Genomic DNA, 26,169 nt, shown 5'->3' with positions numbered 1-26,169 from the left:
ATGGTTTGGGCACATGGAGAGAATGAGTGAGGAAAGATTGACCAAGAGGATATATGTGTCGGAGGTGGAGGGAACGAGGAGAAGTGGGAGACCAAATTTTAGGTGGAAAGATGGAGTGAAAAAGATTTTGAGTGATCGGGGCCTGAACATGCAGGAGGGTGAAAGGAGGGCAAGGAATAGAGTGAATTGAATCGATGTGGTATACCGGGGTTCACGTGCTGTCAGTGGATTTAATCAGGGCATGTGAAGCGTCTGGGGTAAACCATGGAAAGCTGTGTAGGTATGTATATTTGCGTGTGTGGACGTATGTATATACATGTGTATGGGAGTGGGTTGGGCCATTTCTTTCGTCTGTTTCCTTGCGCTACCTCGCAAACGCGGGAGACAGCGACAAAGCCAAAAAAAAAAAAAAAAAAGAAAACCATATATGTATATATATATATATATATATATATATATATATATATATATATATATATATATATATATATATATATATATATATATATATATATATATATATATATATATATATATATATATATATATATATATATATATATATATATATATATATATATGTATGTATATATATATATATATATATGTATATATATATATATATATATATATATATATATATATATATATATATATATACATATATATATATATATATATATATATATATATATATATTTTTTTTTTTTTATACTTTGTCGCTGTCTCCCGCGTTTGCGAGGTAGCGCAAGGAAACAGACGAAAGAAATGGCCCCACCCCCCCCCCCATACACATGTACATACACACGTCCACACACGCAAATATACATACCTACACAGCTTTCCATGGTTTACCCCAGACGCTTCACATGCCTTGCTTCAATCCACTGACAGCACGTCAACCCCTGTATACCACATGACTCCAATTCACTCTATTTCTTGCCCTCCTTTCACCCTCCTGCATGTTCAGGCCCTGATCACACAAAATCTTTTTCACTCCATCTTTCCACCTCCAATTTGGTCTCCCTCTTCTCCTCGTTCCCTCCACCTCCGACACATATATCCTCTTGGTAAATCTCTCCTCACTCATTCTCTCCATGTGCCCAAACCATTTCAAAACACCCTCTTCTGCTCTCTCAACCACGCTCTTTTTATTTCCACACATCTCTCTTACCCTTACGTTACTTACTCGATCAAACCACCTCACACCACACATTGTCCTCAAACATCTCATTTCCAGCACATCCATCCTCCTGCGCACATCTCTATCCATAGCCCACGCCTCGCAACCATACAGCATTGTTGGAACCACTATTCCCTCAAACATACCCATTTTTGCTTTCCGAGATAATGTTCTCGACTTCCACACATTTTTCAAGGCTCCCAAAATTTTCGCCCCCTCCCCCACCCTATGATCCACTTCCGCTACCATGGTTCCATCCGCTGACAGATCCACTCCCAGATATCTAAAACACTTCACTTCCTCCAGTTTTTCTCCATTCAAACTCACCTCCCAATTGACTTGACCCTCACCCCTACTGTACCTAATAACCTTGCTCTTATTCACATTTACTCTCAACTTTCTTCTTCCACACACTTTACCAAACTCAGTCACCAGCTTCTGCAGTTTCTCACATGAATCAGCCACCAGCGCTGTATCATCAGCGAACAACAATTGACTCACTTCCCAAGCTCTCTCATCCCCAACAGACTTCATACTTGCCCCTCTTTCCAGGACTCTTGCATTTACCTCCTTTACAACCCCATCCATAAACAAATTAAACAACCATGGAGACATCACACACCCCTGCCGCAAACCTACATTCACTGAGAACCAATCACTTTCCTCTCTTCCTACACGTACACATGCCTTACATCCTCGATAAAAACTTTTCACTGCTTCTAACAACTTGCCTCCCACACCATATATTCTTAATACCTTCCACAGAGCATCTCTATCAACTCTATCATATGCCTTCTCCAGATCCATAAATGCTACATACAAATCCATTTGCTTTTCTAAGTATTTCTCACATACATTCTTCAAAGCAAACACCTGATCCACACATCCTCTACCACTTCTGAAACCGCACTGCTCTTCCCCAATCTGATGCTCTGTACATGCCTTCACCCTCTCAATCAATACCCTCCCATATAATTTACCAGGAATACTCAACAAACTTATACCTCTGTAATTTGAGCACTCACTCTTATCCCCTTTGCCTTTGTACAATGGCACTATGCACGCATTCCGCCAATCCTCAGGCACCTCACCATGAGTCATACATACATTAAATAACCTTACCAACCAGTCAACAATACAGTCACCCCCTTTCTTAATAAATTCCACTGCAATACCATCCAAACCTGCTGCCTTGCCGGCTTTCATCTTCCGCAAAGCTTTTACTACCTCTTCTCTGTTTACCAAATCATTTTCCCTAACCCTCTCACTTTGCACACCACCTCGACCAAAACACCCTATATCTGCCACTCTGTCATCAGACACATTCAACAAACCTTCAAAATACTCATTCCATCTCCTTCTCACATCACCGCTACTTGTTATCACCTCCCCATTTACGCCCTTCACTGAAGTTCCCATTTGCTCCCTTGTCTTACGCACCCTATTTACCTCCTTCCAGAACATCTTTTTATTCTCCCTATATATATATATATATATATATATATATATATATATATATATATATATATATATATATATATATATATATATATATATATATATATATATATATATATATATATATATATATATGTGGCAGTTGAGGGAATAATTGGTATATATGGGGTGTTCAGTGTTGTAAATGGAAATGGTGAAGAGCTTGTAGATTTATGTGCTGAAAAAGGACTGATGATTGGGAATACCTGGTTTAAAAAGCGAGATATACATAAGTATACTTATGTAAGTAGGAGAGATGGCCATAGAGCGTTATTGGATTACGTGTTAATTGACAGGCGTGCGAAAGAGAGACTTTTTATATGTTAATGTGCTGAGAGGTGCAACTGGAGTGTTGTCTGATCATTATCTTGTGGAGGCTAAGGTGAAGATTTGTATGGGTTTTCAGAAAAGAAGAGTGAATGTTGGGGTGAAGAGGGTGGTGAGAGTAAGTGTGCTTGGGAAGGAGACCTGTGTGAGGATGTACCAGGAGAGACTGAGTACAGAATGGAAAAAGGTGAGAACAATGGAAGTAAGGGGAGTGGGGGAGGAATGGGATGTATTTAGGGAATCAGTGATGGATTGCGCAAAAGATGCTTGTGGCATGAGAAGAGTGGGAGGTGGGTTGATTAGAAAGGGTAGTGAGTGGTGGGATGAAGAAGTAAGAGTATTGGTGAAAGAGAAGAGAGAGGCATTTGGACGATTTTTTGCAGGGAAAAAATGCACTTGAGTGGGAGATGTATAAAAGAAAGAGACAGGAGTTCAAGAGAAAGGTGCAAGAGGTGAAGAAAAGGGCAAATGAGAGTTGGGGTGAGAGAGTATCATTAAATTTTAGAGAGAATAAAAAGATGTTCTGGAAGGAGGTAAATAAAGTGCGTAAGACAAGGGAGCAAATGGGAACTTCAGTGAAGGGCGCAAATGGGGAGGTGAAAACAAGTAGTGGTGATGTGAGAAGGAGATGGAGTGAGTATTTTGAAGGTTTGTTGAATGTGTTTGATGATAGAGTGCCAGATATAGGGTGTTTTGGTCGAGGTGGTGTGCGAAGTGAGAGGGTTAGGGAAAATGATTTGGTAAACAGAGAAGAGGTAGTGAAAGCTTTGCGGAAGATGAAAGCCGGCAAGGCAGTAGGTTTGGATGGTATTGCAGTGGAATTTAATAAAAAAGGGGGTGACTGTATTGTTGACTGGTTGGTAAGGTTATTTAATGTATGTATGACTCATGGTGAGGTGCCTGAGGATTGGCGGAATGCGTGCATAGTGCCATTGTACAAAGGCAAAGGGGATAAGAGTGAGTGCTCAAATTACAGAGGTATAAGTTTGTTGAGTATTCCTGGTAAATTATATGGGAGGGTATTGATTGAGAGGGTGAAGGCATGTACAGAGCATCAGATTGGGGAAGAGCAGTGTGGTTTCAGAAGTGGTAGAGGATGTGTGGATCAGGTGTTTGCTTTGAAGAATGTATGTGAGAAATACTTAGAAAAGCAAATGGATTTGTATGTAGCATTTATGGATCTGGAGAAGGCATATGATAGAGTTGATAGAGATGCTCTGTGGAAGGTATTAAGAATATATGGTGTGGGAGGAAAGTTGTTAGAAGCAGTGAAAAGTTTTTATCGAGGATGTAAGGCATGTGTACGTGTAGGAAGAGAGGAAAGTGATTGGTTCTCAGTGAATGTAGGTTTGTAGCAGGGGTGTGTGATGTCTCCATGGTTGTTTAATTTGTTTATGGATGCGGTTGTTAGGGAGGTAAATGCAAGAGTTTTGGAAAGAGGGGCAAGTATGAAGTCTGTTGGGGATGAGAGAGCTTGGGAATTGAGTCAGTTGTTGTTCGCTGATGATACAGCGCTGGTGGCTGATTCATGTGAGAAACTGCATAAGCTGGTGACTGAGTTTGGTAAAGTGTGTGGAAGAAGAAAGTTGAGAGTAAATCTGAATAAGAGCAAGGTTATTAGGTACAGTAGGGTTGAGGGTCAAGTCATTTGGGAGGTGAGTTTGAATGGAGAAAAACTGGAGGAAGTGAAGTGTTTTAGATATCTGGGAGGGGATCTGGCAGCGGATGGAACCATGGAAGCGGAAGTGGATCATATGGTGGGGGAGGGGGCAAAAATTCTGGGGGCCTTGAAGAATGTGTGGAAGTCGAGAACATTATCTCGGAAAGCAAAAATGGGTATGTTTGAAGGAATAGTGGTTCCAACAATGCTGTATGGTTGCGAGGCATGGGCTATGGATAGAGTTGTGCGCAGGAGGATGGATGTGCTGGAAATGAGATGTTTGAGGACAATGTGTGGTGTGAGGTGGTTTGATCGAGTGAGTAACGTAAGGGTAAGAGAGATGTGTGGAAATAAAAAGAGCGTGGTTGAGAGAGCAGAAGAGGGTGTTTTGAAGTGGTTTGGGCACATGGAGAGAATGAGTGAGGAAAGATTGACCAAGAGGATATATGTGTCGGAGGTGGAGGAAACGAGGAGAAGAGGGAAACCAAATTGGAGGTGGGAAGATGGAGTGAAAAAGATTTTGTGTGATCGGGGCCTGAACATGCAGGAGGGTGAAAGGAGGGCAAGGAATAGAGTGAATTGGAGCGATGTGGTATACCGGGGTTGACGTGCTGTCAGTGGATTGAATCAGGGCATGTGAAACGTCTGGGGTAAACCATTGAAAGCTGTGTAGGTATGTATATTTGCGTGTGTGGACGTATGTATATACATGTATATGGGGGGGGGGTTGGGCCATTTCTTTCGTCTGTTTCCTTGCGCTACCTTGCAAACGCAGGAGACAGCGACAAAGTATAATAAAAGAAATAAATAAAATATATATATATATATATATATATATATATATATATATATATATATATATATATATACAGTACAGTAGGGTTGAGGGTCAAGTCAATTGGGAGGTGAGTTTGAATGGAGAAAAACTGGAGGAAGTGAAGTGTTTTAGATATCTGGGAGTAAATCTGTCAGCGGATGGAACCATGGAAGCGGAAGTGGATCATAGGGTGGGGGAGGGGGCGAGAATTTTGGGAGCCTTGAAAAATGTGTGGAAGTCGAGAACATTATCCCGGAAAGCAAAAATGGGTATGTTTGAAGGAATAGTAGTTCCAACAATGTTGTATGGTTGCGAGGCGTGGGCTATGGATAGAGTTGTGCGCAGGAGGATGGATGTGCTGGAAATGATATGTTTGAGGACAATGTGTGGTGTGAGGTGGTTTGATCGAGTAAGTAACGTAAGGGTAAGAGAGATGTGTGGAAATAAAAAGAGCGTGGTTGAGAGAGCAGAAGAGGGTGTTTTGAAATGGTTTGGGCACATGGAGAAAATGAGTGAGGAAAGATTGACCAAGAGGATATATGTGTCGGAGGTGGAGGGAACGAGGAGAAGAGGGAGACCAAATTGGAGGTGGAAAGATGGAGTGAAAAGGATTTTGTGTGATCGGGGCCTGAACATGCAGGAGGGTGAAAGGAGGGCAAGGAATAGAGTGAATTGGAGCGATGTGGTATACAGGGGTTGACGTGCTGTCAGTGGATTGAATCAAGGCATGTGAAGCGTCCCGGGTAAACCATGGAAAGCTGTGTAGGTATGTATATTTGCGTGTGTGGACGTGTGTATGTACATATGTATGGGGGGGGTTGGACCATTTCTTTCGTCTGTTTCCTTGCGCTACCTCGCAAACGCGGGAGACAGCGACAAAGTATAAAAAAAAAAGAAAAAAAAAATATATATATATATATATATATATATATATATATATATATATATATATATATATATATATATATATATATATATATATATATTTTATATATATATATATATATATATATATATATATATATATATATATATATATATATATATATATATATATATATATATTATATATATATATATATATATATATATATATATATATATATATATATATATATATATATATATATATATATATATATATATATATATATATATATATATATGACTGTATGACTCATGGTGAGGTGCTTGAGAATTGGCGGAATGCCTGCATAGTGCCATTGTACAAAGGCAAAGGGGATAAGAGTGAGTGCTCAAATTACAGAGGTATAAGTTTGTTGAGTATTCCTGGTAAATTATATGGGAGGATATTGATTGAGAGGGTGAAGGCATGTACAGAGCATCAGATTGGGGACGAGCAGTGTGGTTTCAGAAGTGGTAGAGGATGTGTGGATCAGGTGTTTGCCTTGAAGAATGTATGTGAGAAATACTTAGAAAAGCATATGGATTTGTATGTAGCATTTATGGATCTGGAGAAGGCATATGATAGAGTTGATAGAAATGCTCTGTGGAAGGTATTAAGAATATATGGTGTTGGAGGCAAGTTGTTAGAAGCAGTGAAAAGTTTTTATCGAGGATGTAAGGCATGTGTACGTGTAGGAAGAGAGGAAAGTGATTGGTTCTCAGTGAATGTAGGTTTGCGGCAGGGGTGTGTGATGTCTCCATGGTTGTTTAATTTGTTTATGGATGGGGTTGTTAGGGAGGTGAATGCAAGAGTTTTGGAAAGAGGGGCAAGTATGAAGTCTGTTGGGGATGAGAGAGCTTGGGAAGTGAGTCAGTTGTTGTTCGCTGATGATACAGCGCTGGTGGCTGATTCATGTGAGAAACTGCAGAAGCTGGTGACTGAGTTTGGTAAAGTGTGTGAAAGAAGAAAGTTAAGAGTAAATGTGAATAAGAGCAAGGTAATTAGGTACAGTGGGGTTGAGGTTCAAGTCAATTGGAAGGTGAGTTTGAATGGAGAAAAACTGGAGGAAGTGAAGTGTTTTAGATATCTGTGAGTGGATCTGTCAGCGGATGGAACCATGGAAGCGGAAGTGGATCATAGGGTGGGTGGAGGGGGCGAAAATTCTGGAAGCCTTGAAGAATGTGTGGAAGTCGAGAACATTATCTCGGAAAGCAAAAATGGGTATGTTTGAAGGAATAGTGGTTCCAACAATGTGGTATGGTTGCGAGGCGTGGGCTATGGATAGAGTTGTGCGCAGGAGGATGGATGTGCTGGTAATGAGATGTTTGAGAACAATATGTGGTGTGAAGTGATTTGATTGAGTAAGTAACGTAAGGGTAAGAGAGATGTGTGGAAATAAAAAGAGCGTGGTTGAGAGAGCAGAAGAGGGTGTTTTGAAATGGTTCGGGCGCATGGAGAGAATGAGTGAGGAAAGATTGACCAAGAGAATATATGTGTCGGAGGTGGAGGGAACGAGAAGAGGGAGACCAAATTGGAGGTGGAAAGATGGAGTGAAAAAGATTTTGTGTGATCGGAGCCTGAACATGCAGGAGGGTGAAAGGAGGGCAAGGAATAGAGTGAATTGGAGCGATTTGGTATACCGGGGTTGACGTGCTGTCAGTGGATTGAATCAAGGCATGTGAAGCGTCTGGGGTAAACCATGGAAAGCTGTGTAGGTATGTATATTTGCGTGTGTGGACGTATGTATATACATGTGTATGGGGGTGGGTTGGGCCAATTCTTTCGTCTGTTTCCTTGCGCTACCTCGGAAACGCGGGAGACAGCGACAAAGCAAAAAAAGAAAGAAAAAAAATATATATATATATATATATATATATATATATATATATATATATATATATATATATATATATATATATATATATATACTTTGAACTGTGGTTTCTGTGCATTATTACATGACAGCTAGAGACTGAGAGTGAACGAATAGGGCCTTTGTTGTCGTTTCTTAGTGCTACCTCGCACACATGAGGGGGGAGGGGGTTGTTATTCCATGTGTGGCGAGGTGGCGATGGGAATAAATAAAGGTAGACAGTATTAATTATGTACATGTGTGTATATGTATAAGTCTGTGCGTGTCTATACATGTATACATTGAGATGTATAGGTATGTATATTTGCGTGTGTTGACCTGCATGTATATACATGTGTACATGGGTGAGTTGGGCCATTCTGTCGTCTGTTTCCTTGCGCTACCTCGCTAACGCGGGAGACAGCGACAAAGCAAAATAAATAATAGATAGATAAATAAATATATAATTTGAAATGTATAGGTATGTATGTGTGAGTGTGTGGAGGTGTATGTATATAAATGTGGACGTGAGTGGCTTGGGCCATTCTTTCGTCTGTTTCCTTGCGCTACCTCTCTAACGCGGGAAACAGCGACAAAGTATAGATAATATTATAAATACAAATACATATATAAATACATATATATATATATATATATATATATATATACATATATATATATATATATATATATATATATATATATATATATATATATATATATATATATACAATTTCTTTTTTTTTTTTTTTGCTTTGTCGCTGTCTCCCGCGTTTGCGAGGTAGCGCAAGGAAACAGACGAAAGAAATGGCCCAACCCACTCACATACACATGTATATACATACGTCCACACACGCAAATATACATACCTACACAGCTTTCCATGGTTTACCCCAGACGCTTCACATGCCTTGATTCAATCCACTGACAGCACGTCAACCCCGGTATACCACATCGCTCCAATTCACTCTATTCCTTGCCCTCCTTTCACCCTCCTGCATGTTCAGGCCCCGATCACACAAAATCTTTTTCACTCCATCTTTCCACCTCCAATTTGGTCTCCCTCTTCTCCTCGTTCCCTCCACCTCCGACACATATATCCTCTTGGTCAATCTTTCCTCACTCATTCTCTCCATATGCCCAAACCATTTCAAAACACCCTCTTCTGCTCTCTCAACCACGCTCTTTTTATTTCCACACATCTATCTTACCCTTACGTTACTTACTCGATCAAACCACCTCACACCACACATTGTCCTCAAACATCTCATTTCCAGCACATCCATCCTCCTGCGCACAACTCTATCCATAGCCCACGCCTCGCAACCATACTACATTGTTGGAACCACTATTCCTTCAAACATACCCATTTTTGCTTTCCGAGATAATGCTCTCGACTTCCACACATTCTTCAAGGCTCCCAGAATTTTCGCCCCCTCCCCCACCCTATGATCCACTTCCGCTTCCATGGTTCCATCCGCTGCCAGATCCACTCCCAGATATCTAAAACACTTCACTTCCTCCAGTTTTTCTCCATTCAATCTCACCTCCCAATTGACTTGACCCTTAACCCTACTGTACCTAATAACCTTGCTCTTATTCATATTTACTCTTAACTTTCTTCTTTCACACACTTTACCAAACTCAGTCACCAGCTTCTGCAGTTTCTCACATGAATCAGCCACCAGCGCTGTATAATCAGCGAACAACAACTGACTCACTTCCCAAGCTCTCTCATCCCCAACAGACTTCATACTTGCCCCTCTTTCCAAAACTCTTGCATTCACCTCCCTCACAACCCCATCCATAAACAAATTAAACAACCATGGAGACACCACACACCCCTGCCACAAACCTACATTCACTGTGAACCAATCACTTTCCTCTCTTCCTACACGTACACATGCCTTACATCCTCGATAAAAACTTTTCACTGTTTCTAACAACTTGCCTCCCACACCACATATTCTTAATACCTTCCACAAAGCATCTCTATCAACTCTATCATATACCTTCTCCAGATCCATAAATGCTACATACAAATCCATTTGCTTTTCTAAGTATTTCTCACATACATTCTTCAAAGCAAACACCTGATCCACACATCCTCTGCCACTTCTGAAACCACACTGCTCTTCCCCAATCTGGTGCTCTTTACATGTATATATATATATATATATATATATATATATATATATATATATATATATATATATATATATATATATATATATATATATATATATATAAATATATATATTCTATCTCTATTGGGACTATCAAAAACAGTATTGGAACCGTACCTTTATTACTCCCACGACATTTTCTGTCCTCTCACCAATATACGAGTTTACGAACATTTCCAGGTGTTCTAGCGTAGGTACAACCAAGACATATCTGTGAGAAAAGTGTTTTCTTAACCATTAATATGTTATGAGACCAAAGCAATTGATACTTTTATATATCCTGCATCTACTTACTTATAGTATACTGTTTGTTCATAACTTTTATTTCTGACAGCGTAAAAGAAAAAATATTTCTTCCGGCCCTATTCTCACATTCATGCTGGAAAATAACACAGATGCTCAAAGCTTTCAGACTGAATATCAAGCCAATTTCAAAGACAGAATCAAAAACGAGAAAGATGATACACACGCACATACAAACATAAACACACACACACACACACAAATATATATATATATATATATATATATATATATATATATATATATATATATATATATATATATATATATATATATATATATATATATATATATATATATATATGTGTGTATATATATATATATGTGTGTATATATATATATATGTGTGTATATATATATATATATATATATATATATATATATATATATATATATATATATATATATATATATATATATATATATATATTTATTTTTTTTTATTATACTTTGTCGCTGTCTCCCGCGTTTGCGAGGTAGCGCAAGGAAACAGACGAAAGAAATGGCCCAACCCACCCCCATGCACATGTATATACATACGTCCACACACGCAAATATACATACCTACACAGCTTTCCATGGTTCACCCCAGACGCTTCACATGCCTTGATTCAATCCACTGACAGCACGTCAACCCCGGTATACCACATCGCTCCAATTCACTGTATTCCTTGCCCTCCTTTCACCCTCCTGCATGTTCAGGCCCCGATCACACAAAATCTTTTTCACTCCATCTTTCCACCTCCAATTTGGTCTCCCTCTTCTCCTCGTTCCCTCCACCTCCGACACATATATCCTCTTGGTCAATCTTTCCTCACTCATTCTCTCCATGTGCCCAAACCACTTCAAAACATCCTCTTCTGCTCTCTCAACCACGCTCTTTTTATTTCCACACATCTCTCTTACCGTTACGTTACTCACTCAATCAAACCACCTCACACCACACATTGTCCTCAAACATCTCATTTCCAGCACATCCATCCTCCTGCGCACAACTCTATCCATAGCCCACGCCTCGAAACCATACAACATTGTTGGAACCACTATTCCTTCAAACATACCCATTTTTGCTTTCCGAGATAATGTTCTCGACTTCCACACATTCTTCAAGGCCCCCGGAATTTCCCCCCCTCCCCCACCCTATGATCCACTTCCGCTTCCATGGTTCCATCCGCTGTCAGATCCACTCCCAGATATCTAAAACACTTCACTTCCTCCAGTTTTTCTCCATTCAAACTCACCTCCCAATTGACTTGACCCTCAACCCTACTGTACCTAATAACCTTGCTCTTATTCACATTTACTCTTAACTTTCTTCTTCCACACACTTTACCAAACTCAGTCACCAGCTTCTGCAGTTTCTCACATGAATCAGCCACCAGCGCTGTATCATCAGCGAACAACAGCTGACTCACTTCCCAAGCTCTCTCATCCCCAACAGACTTCATATTTGCCCCTCTTTCCAAAACTCTTGCATTTACCTCCCTAACAACCCCATCCATAAACAAATTAAACAACCATGGAGACATCACACACCCCTGCCGCAAACCTACATTCACTGAGAACCAATCACTTTCCTCTCTTCCTACACGTACACATGCCTTACATCCTCGATAAAAACTTTTCACTGCTTCTAACAACTTTCCTCCCACACCATATATTCTTAATACCTTCCACAGAGCATCTCTATCAACTCTATCATATGCCTTCTCCAGATCCATAAAGCTACATACAAATCCATTTGCTTTTCTAAGTATTTCTCACATACATTCTTCAAAGCAAACACCTGATCCACACATCCTCTACCACTTCTGAAACCACACTGCTCTTCACCAATCTGATGCTCTGTATATATATATATATATATATATATATATATATATATATATATATATATATATATATATATATATATATATATGTATATATATATATATATATATTGAAAGGATCACAATTTTGTGCCTGATCAATATATTCCTATGAGTCCGCAGGGAAAAATGAAACACTAAAATTCCCGAGTGCACTTTCGTGTAATAATCACATCATCAGGGGAGACACAAGAGAGAAATATAACAGTCAGTTGATATATATCGAAGAGACGAAGCTAGGACGCCGTTTGGTAAACATGTGATTGTCCAAAACATACAACGAGCGTTCATAGACTTATTATTTTACAAATCTTATCAACAATAAAGTTATATAATTTGTATAGACCATCACTAGTATTAAGATTATAATTCTTTGTGTATTTAGTAATAGAAGATTCAATGATATTTCTCTTGGTAATAGAGTTATAGTTAATAACTGAGATGGCGTTACTCCAGTCAATACAATGATCATAGTTTTTACCATGATTAAACAAGGCACTTGATTCTTGTCCCATTCTTATACTATATTTATGTTGCTTAAGTCTAACAGAAAGATCCTTACCAGTCTGATCAACATAAAATTTATCACAGTTTCCACAAGGAACTTTATAGATGCAATCAAGAGAATTTTCTGGTGAATTCCTGATTAAGATATTTTTTATAGTATTATTGTTGCTAAAGGCAACATTTACATTAAAGGATTTAAGCAGCATGGGAAGCAAAGTGAAATTATTATCAAAAGGGAGAACTAAAAGATTCTTAGTGTCAATGGGATGTTTGGGCTCAGCTTTATAAGATTATTTCTTTGCTAACTTAAGGGATTTATCAATGGAAGATCTAGGGTATTTTAACTTAGATCCAATAGAATATATCTTCCCAAACTCATCATCAATAAACTCTGGACCGCAAATACGTAATGCCCTAAGGAACATAGATTGAAATGATGATAATTTAACTCTGTCATGTTGAGATGAGTAATAATGGATATATGAGCATACATTGGTGGGTTTTCTGTATATGCTAAACTTAAACTTGTTTCCTTGTCTATGGATCAAGCAATCTAAAAATGGTAACATACAATTATTTTCATTTTCTACAGTAAATTTGATGGAAGGTAATAAATTGTTAAGTAAGGAGAGAAATATTTGTAAATTTTCATTTGTTGGTCAAACACAAAGAACATCATCTACATACCTAAACCAAATTGCATTAGAAGGTAAGATATCCTTTAGTAATTTTGTTTCAAAAAATTCCATATAAAGATTACTTAGCACAGGTGAAAGAGGGTTACCCATTGCCATACCAAATTTTTGAGGAAAGGAACCTGGATGTTTTGGCTCTGAGTGAAATTAAGCTCAAGGGTAAAGGGGAAGAGTGGTTTGGGATTGTCATCGGAGTAAAGTCAGGGGATAGTGAGAGGACAAGAGCAAGGGAAGGAGTAGCACTACTCCTGAAATAAGGATGGTGGAAGTATGCGATAGAATGTAAGAAAGTAAACTCTAGATTGATCTGGGTAAAACTGAAAGTTAATGGAGAGATATGGGTGATTATTGGTGCATATGCACCTGGGCATAAGAAGAAAGATCATGAGAGGCAAGTGTTTTGGGAGCAGCTGAATGAGTGTGTTGGTGGTTTTGATGCACGAGACCGGGTTATTGTGATGGGTGATTTGAATGCAAAAGTGAGTAATGTGGCAGTTGAGGGAATAATTGGTATACATGAGGTGTTCAGTGTTGTAAATGGAAATGGTGAAGAGCTTGTACATATATGTGCTGAAAAAGGATTGGTGATTAGGAATACCTGGTTTAAAGAGAGAGATATACATAAGTATACGTATGTAAGTAGGAGAGATGGCCAGAGAGCGTTATTGGATTACGTGTTGATTGAAAGGCGCCCGAAAGAGAGACTTTTTGATGTTAATGTGGTGAGAGGTGCAACTGGAGGGATGTCTGATCATTATGGAGGCGAAGGTATAGATTTGTAGAGGTTTTCAGAAAAGAAGAGAGAATGTTGGGGTGAAGAGATTGGTGAAAGTAAGTGAGCTTGGGAAGGAGACTTGTGTGAGAAAGTACCAGGAGAGACTGAGTACAGAATGGAAAAAGATAAGGACAAAGGACGTAAGGGGAGTGGGGAAGGAATGGGATGTATTTAGGTAAGCAGTGGTGGCTTGCACAAGAGATGCTTGTGGCATGAGAAGAGTAGGAGGTGGGCAGATTAGAAAGGGTAGTGATTGGTGGGATGATGAAGTAAGATTTATTAGTGAAAGAGAAGAGAGAAGCATTTAGACGATTTTTGCAGGGAAAAAATGCAAATGTGGGAGATGTATAAAAGAAAGAGGCAGGAGGTCAAGAGAAAGGTGCAAGAGGTGAGAAAGAGGGCAAATGAGAGTTGGGGTAAGAGAGTATCATTAAATTTTACGGAGAATAAAAAGATGTTTTGGAAGGAGGTAAATAAAGTGCGTAAGACAAGGGAACAAATGGGAACTTCAGTGAAGGGTGCAAATGGGGAGGTGATAACAGGTGGTGGTGAAGTGAGAAGGAGATGGAGTGAGTATTTTGAAGTTTTGTTGAATGTGTTTGATGATAGAGTGGCAGATATAGGGTGTTTTGGTCGAGGTGTTGTGCAAAGAAAGAGGATTAGGGAAAATGATTTGGTATATTTGCTGTATATGAAAGCCGACTAGGCAGCGGGTTTGGATGGTATTGGAGTGGAATTTTTAAAAAAGGGGGTGACTGTATTGTTGACTGGTTGGTAAGGTTATCTAATGTATGTATGATTCATGGTGAGGTGCCTGAGGATTGGCGAAATGCTTGCATAGTGCCATTGTACAAAGGCAAAAGGGACAAAGGTGAGTGCTCAAATTACAGAGATATAAGTTTGTTAAGTATTCCTGGTAAATTATATGGGAGGGTATTGATTGAAAGGGTGACGACATGTACGGAGCATCAGATTGTGGAAGAGCAGTGTGGTTTCATAAGTGATAGAGCATGTATGGTTCAGGTGTTTGCTTTGAAGAATGTATGTGAGAAATACTTAGAAAAGCAAATGGATTTGTATGTAGCATTTATGGATCTGGAGAAGGCATATAATAAAGTTGATAGAGATGTTCTATGGAAAGTATTAAGAATATATGGTGTGAGAGGCAAGTTGTTAGCAGCAGTGAAAAGTTTTTATCGAGGATATAAGGCATGTGTACGTGCAGGAAGAGAGGAAAGTGATTGGTTCTCAGTGAATGTAGGTTTGCGACAGAGGTGTGTGATATCTCCATGGATGTTTAATTTGTTTATGGATGGGGCTGTTAGGAAGGTGATTGCAAGAGTCTTGGAAATACGGGCAAGTATGCAGTCTGTTGTGGATGAGAGAGCGTGGGAAGTGAGTCAGTTGTTGTTCGCTGATGATACAGCGTTGGTGGCTGATTCAGTTGAGGAACTGCAGAAGTTGGTGAGTGAGTTTGGTAAAGTGTGTGAAAAAAGAGAGTTGAAAGTGAATGTGAATGAGAGCAATGTTATTAGGTACAGTAGGGTTGAGGGTCAAGTCAATTGGGAGGTAAGTTCGAATGGAGAAAAACTGGAGGAAGTAAAGTGTTTTAGATATCTGGGAGTGGATTTTTCAGTGGTGGAACCATGGAAGTGGAAGTAACTAATAGGGTGGGGGAGGGGGCGAAAATTCTGGGAACCATGAAGAATATGTGAAAGTCGAGAACATTATCTCGGAAAGCAAAAATGGGTATGTTTGAAGGAATAGTGGTTCCAAAAATGTTATATGGTTGCGCGGCGTGGGCTATGGATAGAGTTGTACGCAGGAGGGTGGATGTCCTGGAAATGAGATGTTTGAGGACAACATGTGGTGTGAGGTGGTTTAATCGAGTAAGTAATAATAGTGTAAGAGAGATGTGTGGAAATAAAAAGAGTGTGGTTGAGAGAGCAGAGGAGGATGTTTTGAAGTGGTTTGATCACATGGAGAGAATGAGTGAGGAAAGATTGATAGAGAGGATATATTTGTCAGAGGTGGAGGTAACGAGGAGGTGAGAGACCAAACTGGAGGTGGAAAGATGGAGGGAAAACGATTTTGAGTGATCGGGGCCTGAACATGCACGAGGGTAAAAGTCGTGCAAGGAATAGAGTGAATTGGAACGATGTGGTATACCGGGGTCGACGTGCTGTCAATGGATTGAACCAGGGCATGTGAAGCGTCTGGGGTAAACCACGGAATTTTTTGTGAGGCCTAGATGAAGGAAGGGAGCTGTGGTTTGGTGCATTGTATATGAGAGCTAGAGTCTGAGTGTGAACGAATGAGGCCTTTGTTGTCTTTTCCTAACGCTACCTTTCGCTTATGTTGGGGAGGGTTTGTCATTTCACATGTGGCGGGGTGGCGACGGAATTGAATAAGGGCACACAGTATGAATTATGTACATGTGTATATATGTATATGTCTGTGTGTGTATGTATATGTATACGTTGAGATGTATAGGTATGTATATGTGCTTATGTGGACGTGTACGTATATACATGTGTATGTGGGTGGCTTATGCCATTCTTTCGTCTGTTTCCTTTCACTACCTCGTTAACGCAGGAAACAGTGACAAAGTAAAATAAAAGATAATAAAACATAAATAAATATATATATATATATATATATATATATATATATATATATATATATATATATATATATATATATATATATATATATATATATACATATATATATATATATACATATATATATATAAATATATATATACATATATATATATATATATATATATATATATATATATATATATATATATATATATATATATATATATATATATATATATATATATATTTTACTGTTAAGCGGGAAGGTTGTGACGGCAATATGAGAACTATGTAGACGAATAATGATGGGATGAGTTGGTGGAACCATTTGATAAATTCATTCCAGCAAATGGTGGAATAAGTTGCGGTGTGAGTGAGGGAGTTGTGATCAGGAAGGGAGGAAGAGTTGGTTGGGAGGGAAGCTATGGTAGCCAGGGAGGAGGGAAGTGTTATGTTGAGGGAGGTTGTGATGTCAAGCTTGGGAGGGCGTGGTGGTGATGCTACCCTCTGCAGCGGCAAGCATGATGAAGGCCCGGAGGAACTGAATTTACATGGAAATTCAAACATACAACTTGAATAAAGATATATCAAGGAAGGATAACGTTAAATGGGTATTCAAGATCATTTTTTCTTTGATAGCTATTGATTTTCCGCTCGAGAGAAACAGTATATCCTCATTTGTCTCTCTCTTCTGTTCCTTCGTTATGGAAAGTAATGCAGGAAGGAGGATTTCTAGCCCCACTGCTCCCTTCCCCCATAGTCGCCTTCTGCGACACGCAGAAGATACGTGGACAGTATTCTTTCTCCCCTCTCCTCATGGATGATAAAGATATGATAGAAAATGATAAATATAAGGACAAAGAATATTAGATACGACCTACTGATGATACTATTCCATGCCAAATGTAGCCACAAGTGACAGTGTATATGAACAGACGTAATATTTCCAAGTAAAGATCAAAATTGCACAGTTCACAGGTAAGTGTCCTAACATTGAAATATACTTATTAAAGCAATTGGCCAATCCAAGTCCAAATCTAACAAAACTTATCTAAAAATCACAGTAACTATGAATATCCCACGTAGTCATCTACGATGTCTTCTGCTGTAGGACAGGAGGGATTGTAGTTTGAACAGTTTGCCGTCTGTAGAATAATTGTCATAAACAGAGAAACTCACTGCCAATACTGAGTGGTCATTGTCGTGAGTGTGATTACGTATTGGTGAGAAAGCCAGGGTGATCGGGCGCTTGGTTCCTGGTGATCATCAGGTGTTCATGGATGTATATCATGAAGTATCGCTTCTCTTGCCAATATACTAAGCAGTACGCTTATTGAGCTTGTACTTGCTAGTAACAGATGACTGCAACTCTTCACAATTAACGTCCTTGAACTTGAAAAAAAGAAAAACGGAACGTGTTATGACTAAGAATCAAAAGGACGAAATTTCTTATGGAAAAAATCGCTAAACATTTGACCTTTTCAATATATTGTTAGAGACATAAAAGCAAATTCCTTCTTTCACTTAGTGAGGAAGTACATTCCACTATCTAAAATTTGTCGGTAGGTAGCCCAACCTACAGACTAGATAGTGGCAGTGGAGTTATTCTATTGAATACGTATGATTATGTGGAAAGAGATCTAGAATACTGAGGGATAAGGCTAAAATTGATAAGACAGATTATGAAGTAATTCTACCATTTGTGAATTATGAAAAGAAGAATAGATTTGTAAGGAAGCTGAAGGCAAAAGGCGTTACTAATAATGACACACTGAAAATTAGATATGTCTGTATCTCGACCAGTCATTAGGTAAGGTTTGCCTAAATGCACAAGAAAGATAGTCACCCTGCATCCTACACATCATGCATTAGGTATCTGTAGTTGTATGATTACATACTGGCAAATTACTTACTTCCAGTCGTTTCTTCAATACCTACGAAACAATATACAATAAAAGTTTCTTTTTGTCTGTCTTATGAAGTTTAAGTTAGGTTTCAGAAGTTGAATTATTGCTAACTTTGCCCTTTGTTTGGCGTACAAGACACGCAAAAATGCCCCAGTCATTGTCTTATCGGATAAATGGAAAAAACAAAAAAAAACGAAAAGTGTTAAAAACTAAAAAAATTATTTGAACTTCTCAGGCGTTTGGACACCTGATCCCTAAAGGAATCAAATTTATGGGAGAAGAAGATGAAAGAAGTGAGTGCCACAACATCTTTGTAAGGGGAAGGAAGGTATCATAAAGATCATTCTCCGTGTGGATAGCCTTCACACAGAAACTATGGGAAGCTGCTACCAAACGTGAGTCACAGGCCCAAACCTTTCAGGCAGGTACACATGCAGACGGCTCACGAGAAAGTAGCGAAAATACAACCAGAAGAATAAGAATATGACAGCAACATCATGGCAGACAGCGAGAGATAGTTGCAGAGACGTGATACTTGGAGAATATATGAGAAGTGAAGGTCTTTTTTTCCAAACTTGCTAACTAAGAGGCAGAGGAAGAACCACTTCAGATATGTGAGAAGTACTGAGGCGAATTGGACCCCTGTAAATATGAAACAGCTTCTTACAGGAGGAATTATTTCGGCAATTATATATCACCTACAACTTTTAAGAAATAGATTTTGTAATGTTCATAATGTCTCCAGGATGGATTTTAAAGCATTTTTCTTTTCTTTCTTTTTTTCTCAACAAATTCACGTTAATATGGTTATGTAGTGTTTTGATCCTTAAATTGGATGGAAACTAGAAATGCAGAATAAGTACCAACCCTTCCCAGGCTCAACGGCCAATCAGTGAAGGCCATGTCCCCGGACATTAACACTCCATATTTACCTTGAACCGAGTTACAAGATGTCGTCTGGCATGATTTGTCATATATGGGGTGCATTACCTTGATCGAAATTGGTACCACTTCATTTGCCAAGCAGAAGAGTCACCTACCCGGGCTTGTGGATAAGTTGCAATCAACCTAATCGCATTACCGCGGTAATGTTTAGAAATACTCTCTCACCCCAAATGAGAGTTGGGGTGAGAAAGTATCATTAGATTTTAGGAAGAATTAAAAGATGTTTTGGATGGAGGTGAGTAAAGTGTGAAAGGCAAGAGAACAAATGGGGACATCAGTGAAGGGGGGTAATGAGGAGGTAATAACAAGTTGTGGTGATGTGAGAAGATGGAGGTAGTACATACAGGGTGTTTTCGTCGAGGTAGGGTGCGAAGTGAGAGGGCCAGGACGAATGATTTGGTAAACAGAGAAGAGGTAGTGAAAGCTTTGCGGAATGTGAAAGCCGGCAAGGCGGCGGGTTTGAATGGTATTGAAGTGGAATTTATTAAAAAAAAGTTGGTGACTGTGTTGTTGACTGGTTGGTGAGGATATTCAATGTATGTATGGCTCTTGGTGAAGTGCCTGAGGATTGGTGGAATACATGCATAGTGCCATTGTACAAAGGCAAAGGGGATAAAGATGAGTGTCCAAATTTCAGAGGTATAATTTTGTTTAATATTCCTGGGAAGTTATATGGGAGGGTATTGATTGAGAGGGCGAAGGCATATACAGAGCATCAGATTCTGGAAGAGCAGTGTGGTTTCAGAAGTGGTGGAGGATGTGTGGATCAGGTGTTTGCTTTGAAGAATGTATGTGAGAAATACTTAGAAAAACAAATGGATTTGTATGTAGCATTTATGGATCTGTAGAAGGCATATGATAGAGTTGATAGAGATGCTCTGCGAAAGCTATTAAGAGTATATGGTGTGGGAGGCAAGTTGCTAGAAGCAGTGAAAAGTTTTTATCAAGGATTTGAGGCATGTGTACGTGTAGGAAGAGAGGTTCTCAGTGAAAGTTGGTTTGCGGCAAGGGTGCATGATGTCTCTGTGGTTGTTTAATTTGTTAAAGAAGAACGCTGAGAGTAAATGTGAACGAGAGCAAGGTTATTAGGTACAGTAAAGTTGAGGGACAAATCAACTGGGAGGTAAGTTTGAATGGGGAAAAACTGGAGGAAGTGAAGTTTTTTAGATATCTGGGAGTGGATTTGGCAGCGGATGGAACCATGGAAGTGGAAGTGAGTCACAGGGTGGGGGAGGGGGCGAAAGTTCTGGGAGCGTTGAAAAATGTGTGCAGTAGAGAACAGTATCTCGAAAAGCAAAAATGGGTATTTTGAAGGAATAGTGGTTCCAGCAGTGTTATATAGTTGCGAAGCGTGGGCTATAGATGGGTTGTGCGGAGGAGGGTGGATGTGTTGGAAATGAGATGTTTGAAGACAGTATGTGGTTTGAGGTGATTTGATCGAGTAAGTAATGAAAGAGTAAGAGAGATGTGTGGTAATGAAAAGAGTGTAGTTGAGAAAGCAGAAGAGGGTGTATTGAAATGGTTTGGTCACATGGAGAAAATGAATGAGGAAATATTGACAAAGAAGATATATATGTCAGAGGTGGAGGGAACGAGGAGAAGTGGGAGACCAAATTGAAGGTGGAAGGATAGAGTGAAAGAGATTTTGAGCAATTGGGATCTGAAAATGCAGGAGGGTGAAAGGCTTACAAGGAATAGAATGCATTGGAGCGATGTGGTATACTGGGTTCGACGTGCTGTCAATGGATTGAGCCAGGGTATGTGAAGCGTCTCGGGTAAACTATGGAAAGTGAAGCCTGGATGTGGAAAGGGAGCTGTAGTCTCAGTGCATTATACATGACAGCTCGAGACTGGGTGTGAACGAATGTGGCCTTTGTTGTCTTTTCCTGGCGCTACCTCGCGTACGTGTGGGGGAGGGGGTTGTCATTTCATGTGTGGCGGAGTGGCGACGGAAATGAATAAAGGCAGCAAGTATGAATTATATACATGTGTATATACTTATATGTCTGTGTATGTATATATATGTATACGTTAAAATGTATAGGTATGTATATGTGCGTGTGTGGAGGTGCATGTTTATACATGTGTATGTAGGAGGGTTGGGCAATTCTCTCGTCTGTTTCCTTGTGCTACCTCGCTAACGCGGGAGAGAGACAAAGTATAATGAAAAAAAGATGTTATAATGAATTGTATTTTATCATTACTAAATCTAAACAAATTTCTTCTTCCTTTTATCGAGATATTCTACATATCTTAATGCAAAGAGAAAGAGAATAGTGGGTTAAAGTGAGGATGAAAACATGAGTTAAGGTATGTAAAGTGGAGTCATCAGAATTAGAGTAAATTGGGTTGGTCGTTGAAGACAACTAATTTTTGAAGAGGGAAAGAAGGGTAGGTGATACGACAGATCACTGAGGGGCAACACTAATGATGGAAATAGACCAAGTAAAGATGAAGTTACGCTTTAGGGAACAACTAGAAACAAAGAGGCCAAAGATTGGAGGCACGAAAAACAAAGAGTTATGCCACACCGTGTCAAATCCTTTCATAACATCGAATTTTACAACGAAACAGTCTCTGAAGTCCATGAGGAGGATGGAGGCCCACCGGCAGACTTGCGCCATGAAAGCCACATTACTGATCAGGAAGAAGAGAATGGGATTCACTCTGAGAAAGTGAGAATCAAGGAGAACTTTGAAGTCTTTATATGCAAGTCAATCGTCAGAAGGGTTAAGACAGTCTCCTGTCTCAGGGATGGGCTGCATCAAGGTATGCTTCTGAGACTGACTAAAGAGGCAAGTGAGGATCGATGGCACACTTTCATAGGATTCGAGGAAGTGTACCTATCTGGGCCATGCTTCTTGTCCGCATAGTAATGGGAAACTACTCGGAAAATTCCTACTTGAAAGTAAGACAGATGTCATAGGTTTATCAGGAAAATACACGGTTGGAGGACTAGTGAGTGTAATTATATAAAGTAGAATCAGAAGAAAACAAGGTACGGGAAAAAACAGCTTTATCAGCTGGAAAGTTAACTATAGATGAATTAGGTCGAAGCAGAGGAGAACATTTTTGATAACAGAAGTAAATACTTTTGTTAGGGAACAGGAAAACTTTTCAGGTGATGTCTAAAGACAGCACACCTTTTCATAGTGAAAGTATGTTTCACTTTACGAAGAATAGCTACATAGAGATTCTGAGAAGAAAAGAGAACAAAAGCGATATTCAGGTGAAGGGAAGCGTCTCCTCGTCAGATACACTGTTGCTGATGCGAATAGCATCAGAGTAAGAATGATCAGACAATGGTTGACAGATATGATTCTTATCCAGCCAAGAGCACCGCTACACAGCTTGCACGGCAGGAGGCATCTTGTCCAGCTAATAAAGTACCTGTCTCAAGGAAAGTCAATAATGAAGCTACACACAAGCATTGACCTCTAGAACACTATGGATACCTATAATGACTATGGAATCATCGATACCGACATAGTTTATGCGTTAATTAAGTTTCAAATTAAGGATTCGTTATCAATGTCATGTAGAGGCTGTTGTTTAGTGGCTCTGCGGTAAGGCATCGTGAGGATGCATTGATAGGTTCCCCACAAATAAGTGTTGACTAATGGTTAGAAGACTGTCTGACATTCTATATCTTCATGATATTGATGATAATGTGAATGACACATCTTGACTTCAATTTTTATCAAGATATTCTGTTTTTTTTTTAAATATTTCTAAATCCAAGCATGAACATCAAAGTTTTCACATCAGAAATCTAGAAAAAAAATAACATCATCTTTCTTGATAGTTACCAGTAAGAATGAAAGTTCTTTAAATACATCAACACATTAGAAATTTACATTAACTGGTCTCGGCACAAAATTCACTTTTTTTTTCCAGTGGAAGATTAGCGCAACTTATGATATTAGCCAATGAATCATTCTATAAAAGCTCTATCAATCTAATTCATAGACGAAGCTGAAGTTTATGGAAAGAAAAATATCACATGAACGACATCGGTTTGAATGACATTAACGTGCATATTTCGTAGATACTATGACATTAACGTGCATATTTCGTAGATACTATGAATGAATGGAGTCAGCAACTGTCATGTCATCTTATTCTGTACATAAGGAGAGGCAGCTACTCACTCTGTTAATGAATGGTTGGTAATTGCATGAATCTTATCCTAATGATAATGTTGATGTTTTTTAAAATTTTTACAATTCTGCTTCTTATCTCACTCGATTAATATCTTGTCCTGTCACGGCATCCTCATTAAACTCAGACTTGAACAGGATTTCTCAGAGGAGTAGACGAAATCTAGTTAAGTTTAATGCCACCAAGACCCAGTTTATACCCATCTCTCTATCAAAAACTTCTTACAACTCTTGTCTCTCCTTTGTCGGCTCTGTAATTCCACCTCTTGACTCAATTAACATACTTGGCATTATCATGATATCCACTTTCTCTTGGAAAGCCTACATTAAGAGCTTCTTCTCTTCTAAACAGTTACTCCGTTTATAAAAAGAAGTGATCCGTCCTCGTATGGAGTACTACTCTGATTCTAGCTCTGAATTCTTATATGACAGAGTTGAGCTGAAAGCAGTCCATTTACAAACTGTTACAGGCTAACTTTAAGATTTGACGCTCTTGCCATACGCCGCAATTTTGATTCACTTTCCCTCTTCTATGGATAACTTTGTATTTTGCTCCGTAGAGCTTTCTACTTGTGTACCCCAACCATTAGCTAGACCAAACATTACGCTTCCAGATGCTGCGTCGCATGATTAATGTGTGGCTATCGGCAACTCAAGAGTGGGCTGTTTTGATAACTGCCTCTTTTCCTACACCTCGAAGCTTTGGAACTCTCTGTCTCCTTATGTCTTTCCCAATAACGTTGACCTGGCACATTTTAAAAGGCAGGTTTTCTCTTCCTCCAAAAATCGTAAATACTTTCCCTTGTCTTTTCTTTTTCCCTTTAATTATTCTCTCTGTTTCAGTTAAGGCCCGGCGTTGATGTGGACTATTGTCTGTGACTGGAGCCTTCAACATAAAGAAAAAAAAAGTCAAGACGAAGCAACAAAACATGACACACATCTATGAATGCTTCGCTTAACCAGAATGAACTAGTTGCCTAATTTCGAACTCTCCTCTCTGTAATACAGTTTAACGGATACGACGAAGGCCACCAGATCTGAGCAGCGTGATTACATGTGTTAATCAGCAGCTGTTCCGACAGTGAACTGTTACTTCTCGTTCCCTCCTATCAAACATTGGTAGATACAGCTTAGGTAATAAAGAGGTAACTGCGGAATTATTGTGTTCTTACAAAAGTTTAATTAGATGTAGACTTATATTGCCAAGTGCGTCCTGTCCCAGTAGCAAGTGTTGTTACCCAGTGAGAGGTAGTGCCGTGTCCCAGTGGCAAGTGATGTGTCCTATTACGCCGTGTCAGGTGGTGATGTGTTTTAGTGGCATATGGTGTCGTGCCTTGGTGACAAGAGGTGTCGTGTCTCGGTGGCAAGTTCGGTTCTGTCCCAGTGATGTCTTGCAACACTGGCCGGTGGTATTATATTTCAATGGCAGGTGACGTCCTATCCTAGTTGCAGATGGGGTAATATTCCATGGCAGATGATGGTTTATTGTTCTAATTTATGTTAGTCTGTAGATGAGGAAAATAAAAACACTTTGATTACCCGTAGAGAGCTTCGTTTTCTCTAGTTAGTAATCACCACTTTATATAAGAGAAAATGGAAATACACCTCTGCAGGTAAGGTGTAGTTATAATGATTAGACATGCCAATCAGTTACCACGATATATATATATATATATATATATATATATATATATATATATATATATATATATATATATATATATATATCACCCCAATTGATGGAACTTCCGTTGTAGAGGAACATCTGGGCTCCACCATTAACTTCGCCCCGGTTGATAAAACATCTGTTGTGGATGACTGTTCAAGTGCAGACAAAGAAGAGGCAGAAGACTCTGTATCATCCCCAAATCCTGTATACTTCACATGTTCAGCTACATCGTTCGACAGCACTAACTTAGAAGAACAGCTGGCTAAGCTGACATTCATTATGTTGGAGATATGTAAGATCAA

The 26,169-nt window shown here is 39.2% G+C and overlaps 1 protein-coding gene across 1 annotated transcript in view; it reads right to left on the bottom strand.

Moving 5' to 3' along the window:
* Positions 1 to 26,169, bottom strand: part of LOC139746814 (ionotropic receptor 21a-like) — a 179,106-nt gene that overhangs the window by 80,816 nt on the left and 72,121 nt on the right. The window contains exon 4 of the mRNA XM_071658394.1: positions 10,547 to 10,640. Within this exon, the coding sequence (XP_071514495.1) occupies positions 10,547 to 10,640 (94 nt within the window). The remainder of the gene's footprint in view (positions 1 to 10,546; positions 10,641 to 26,169) is intronic.

Source organism: Panulirus ornatus, chromosome 5 (assembly GCF_036320965.1).
Source record: "Panulirus ornatus isolate Po-2019 chromosome 5, ASM3632096v1, whole genome shotgun sequence".
In the NCBI taxonomy this organism is placed as follows: domain Eukaryota; kingdom Metazoa; phylum Arthropoda; class Malacostraca; order Decapoda; family Palinuridae; genus Panulirus; species Panulirus ornatus.
Note: the sequence above shows the minus strand (reverse complement) of the source record. Positions and strands in the feature narration are given on the sequence as shown.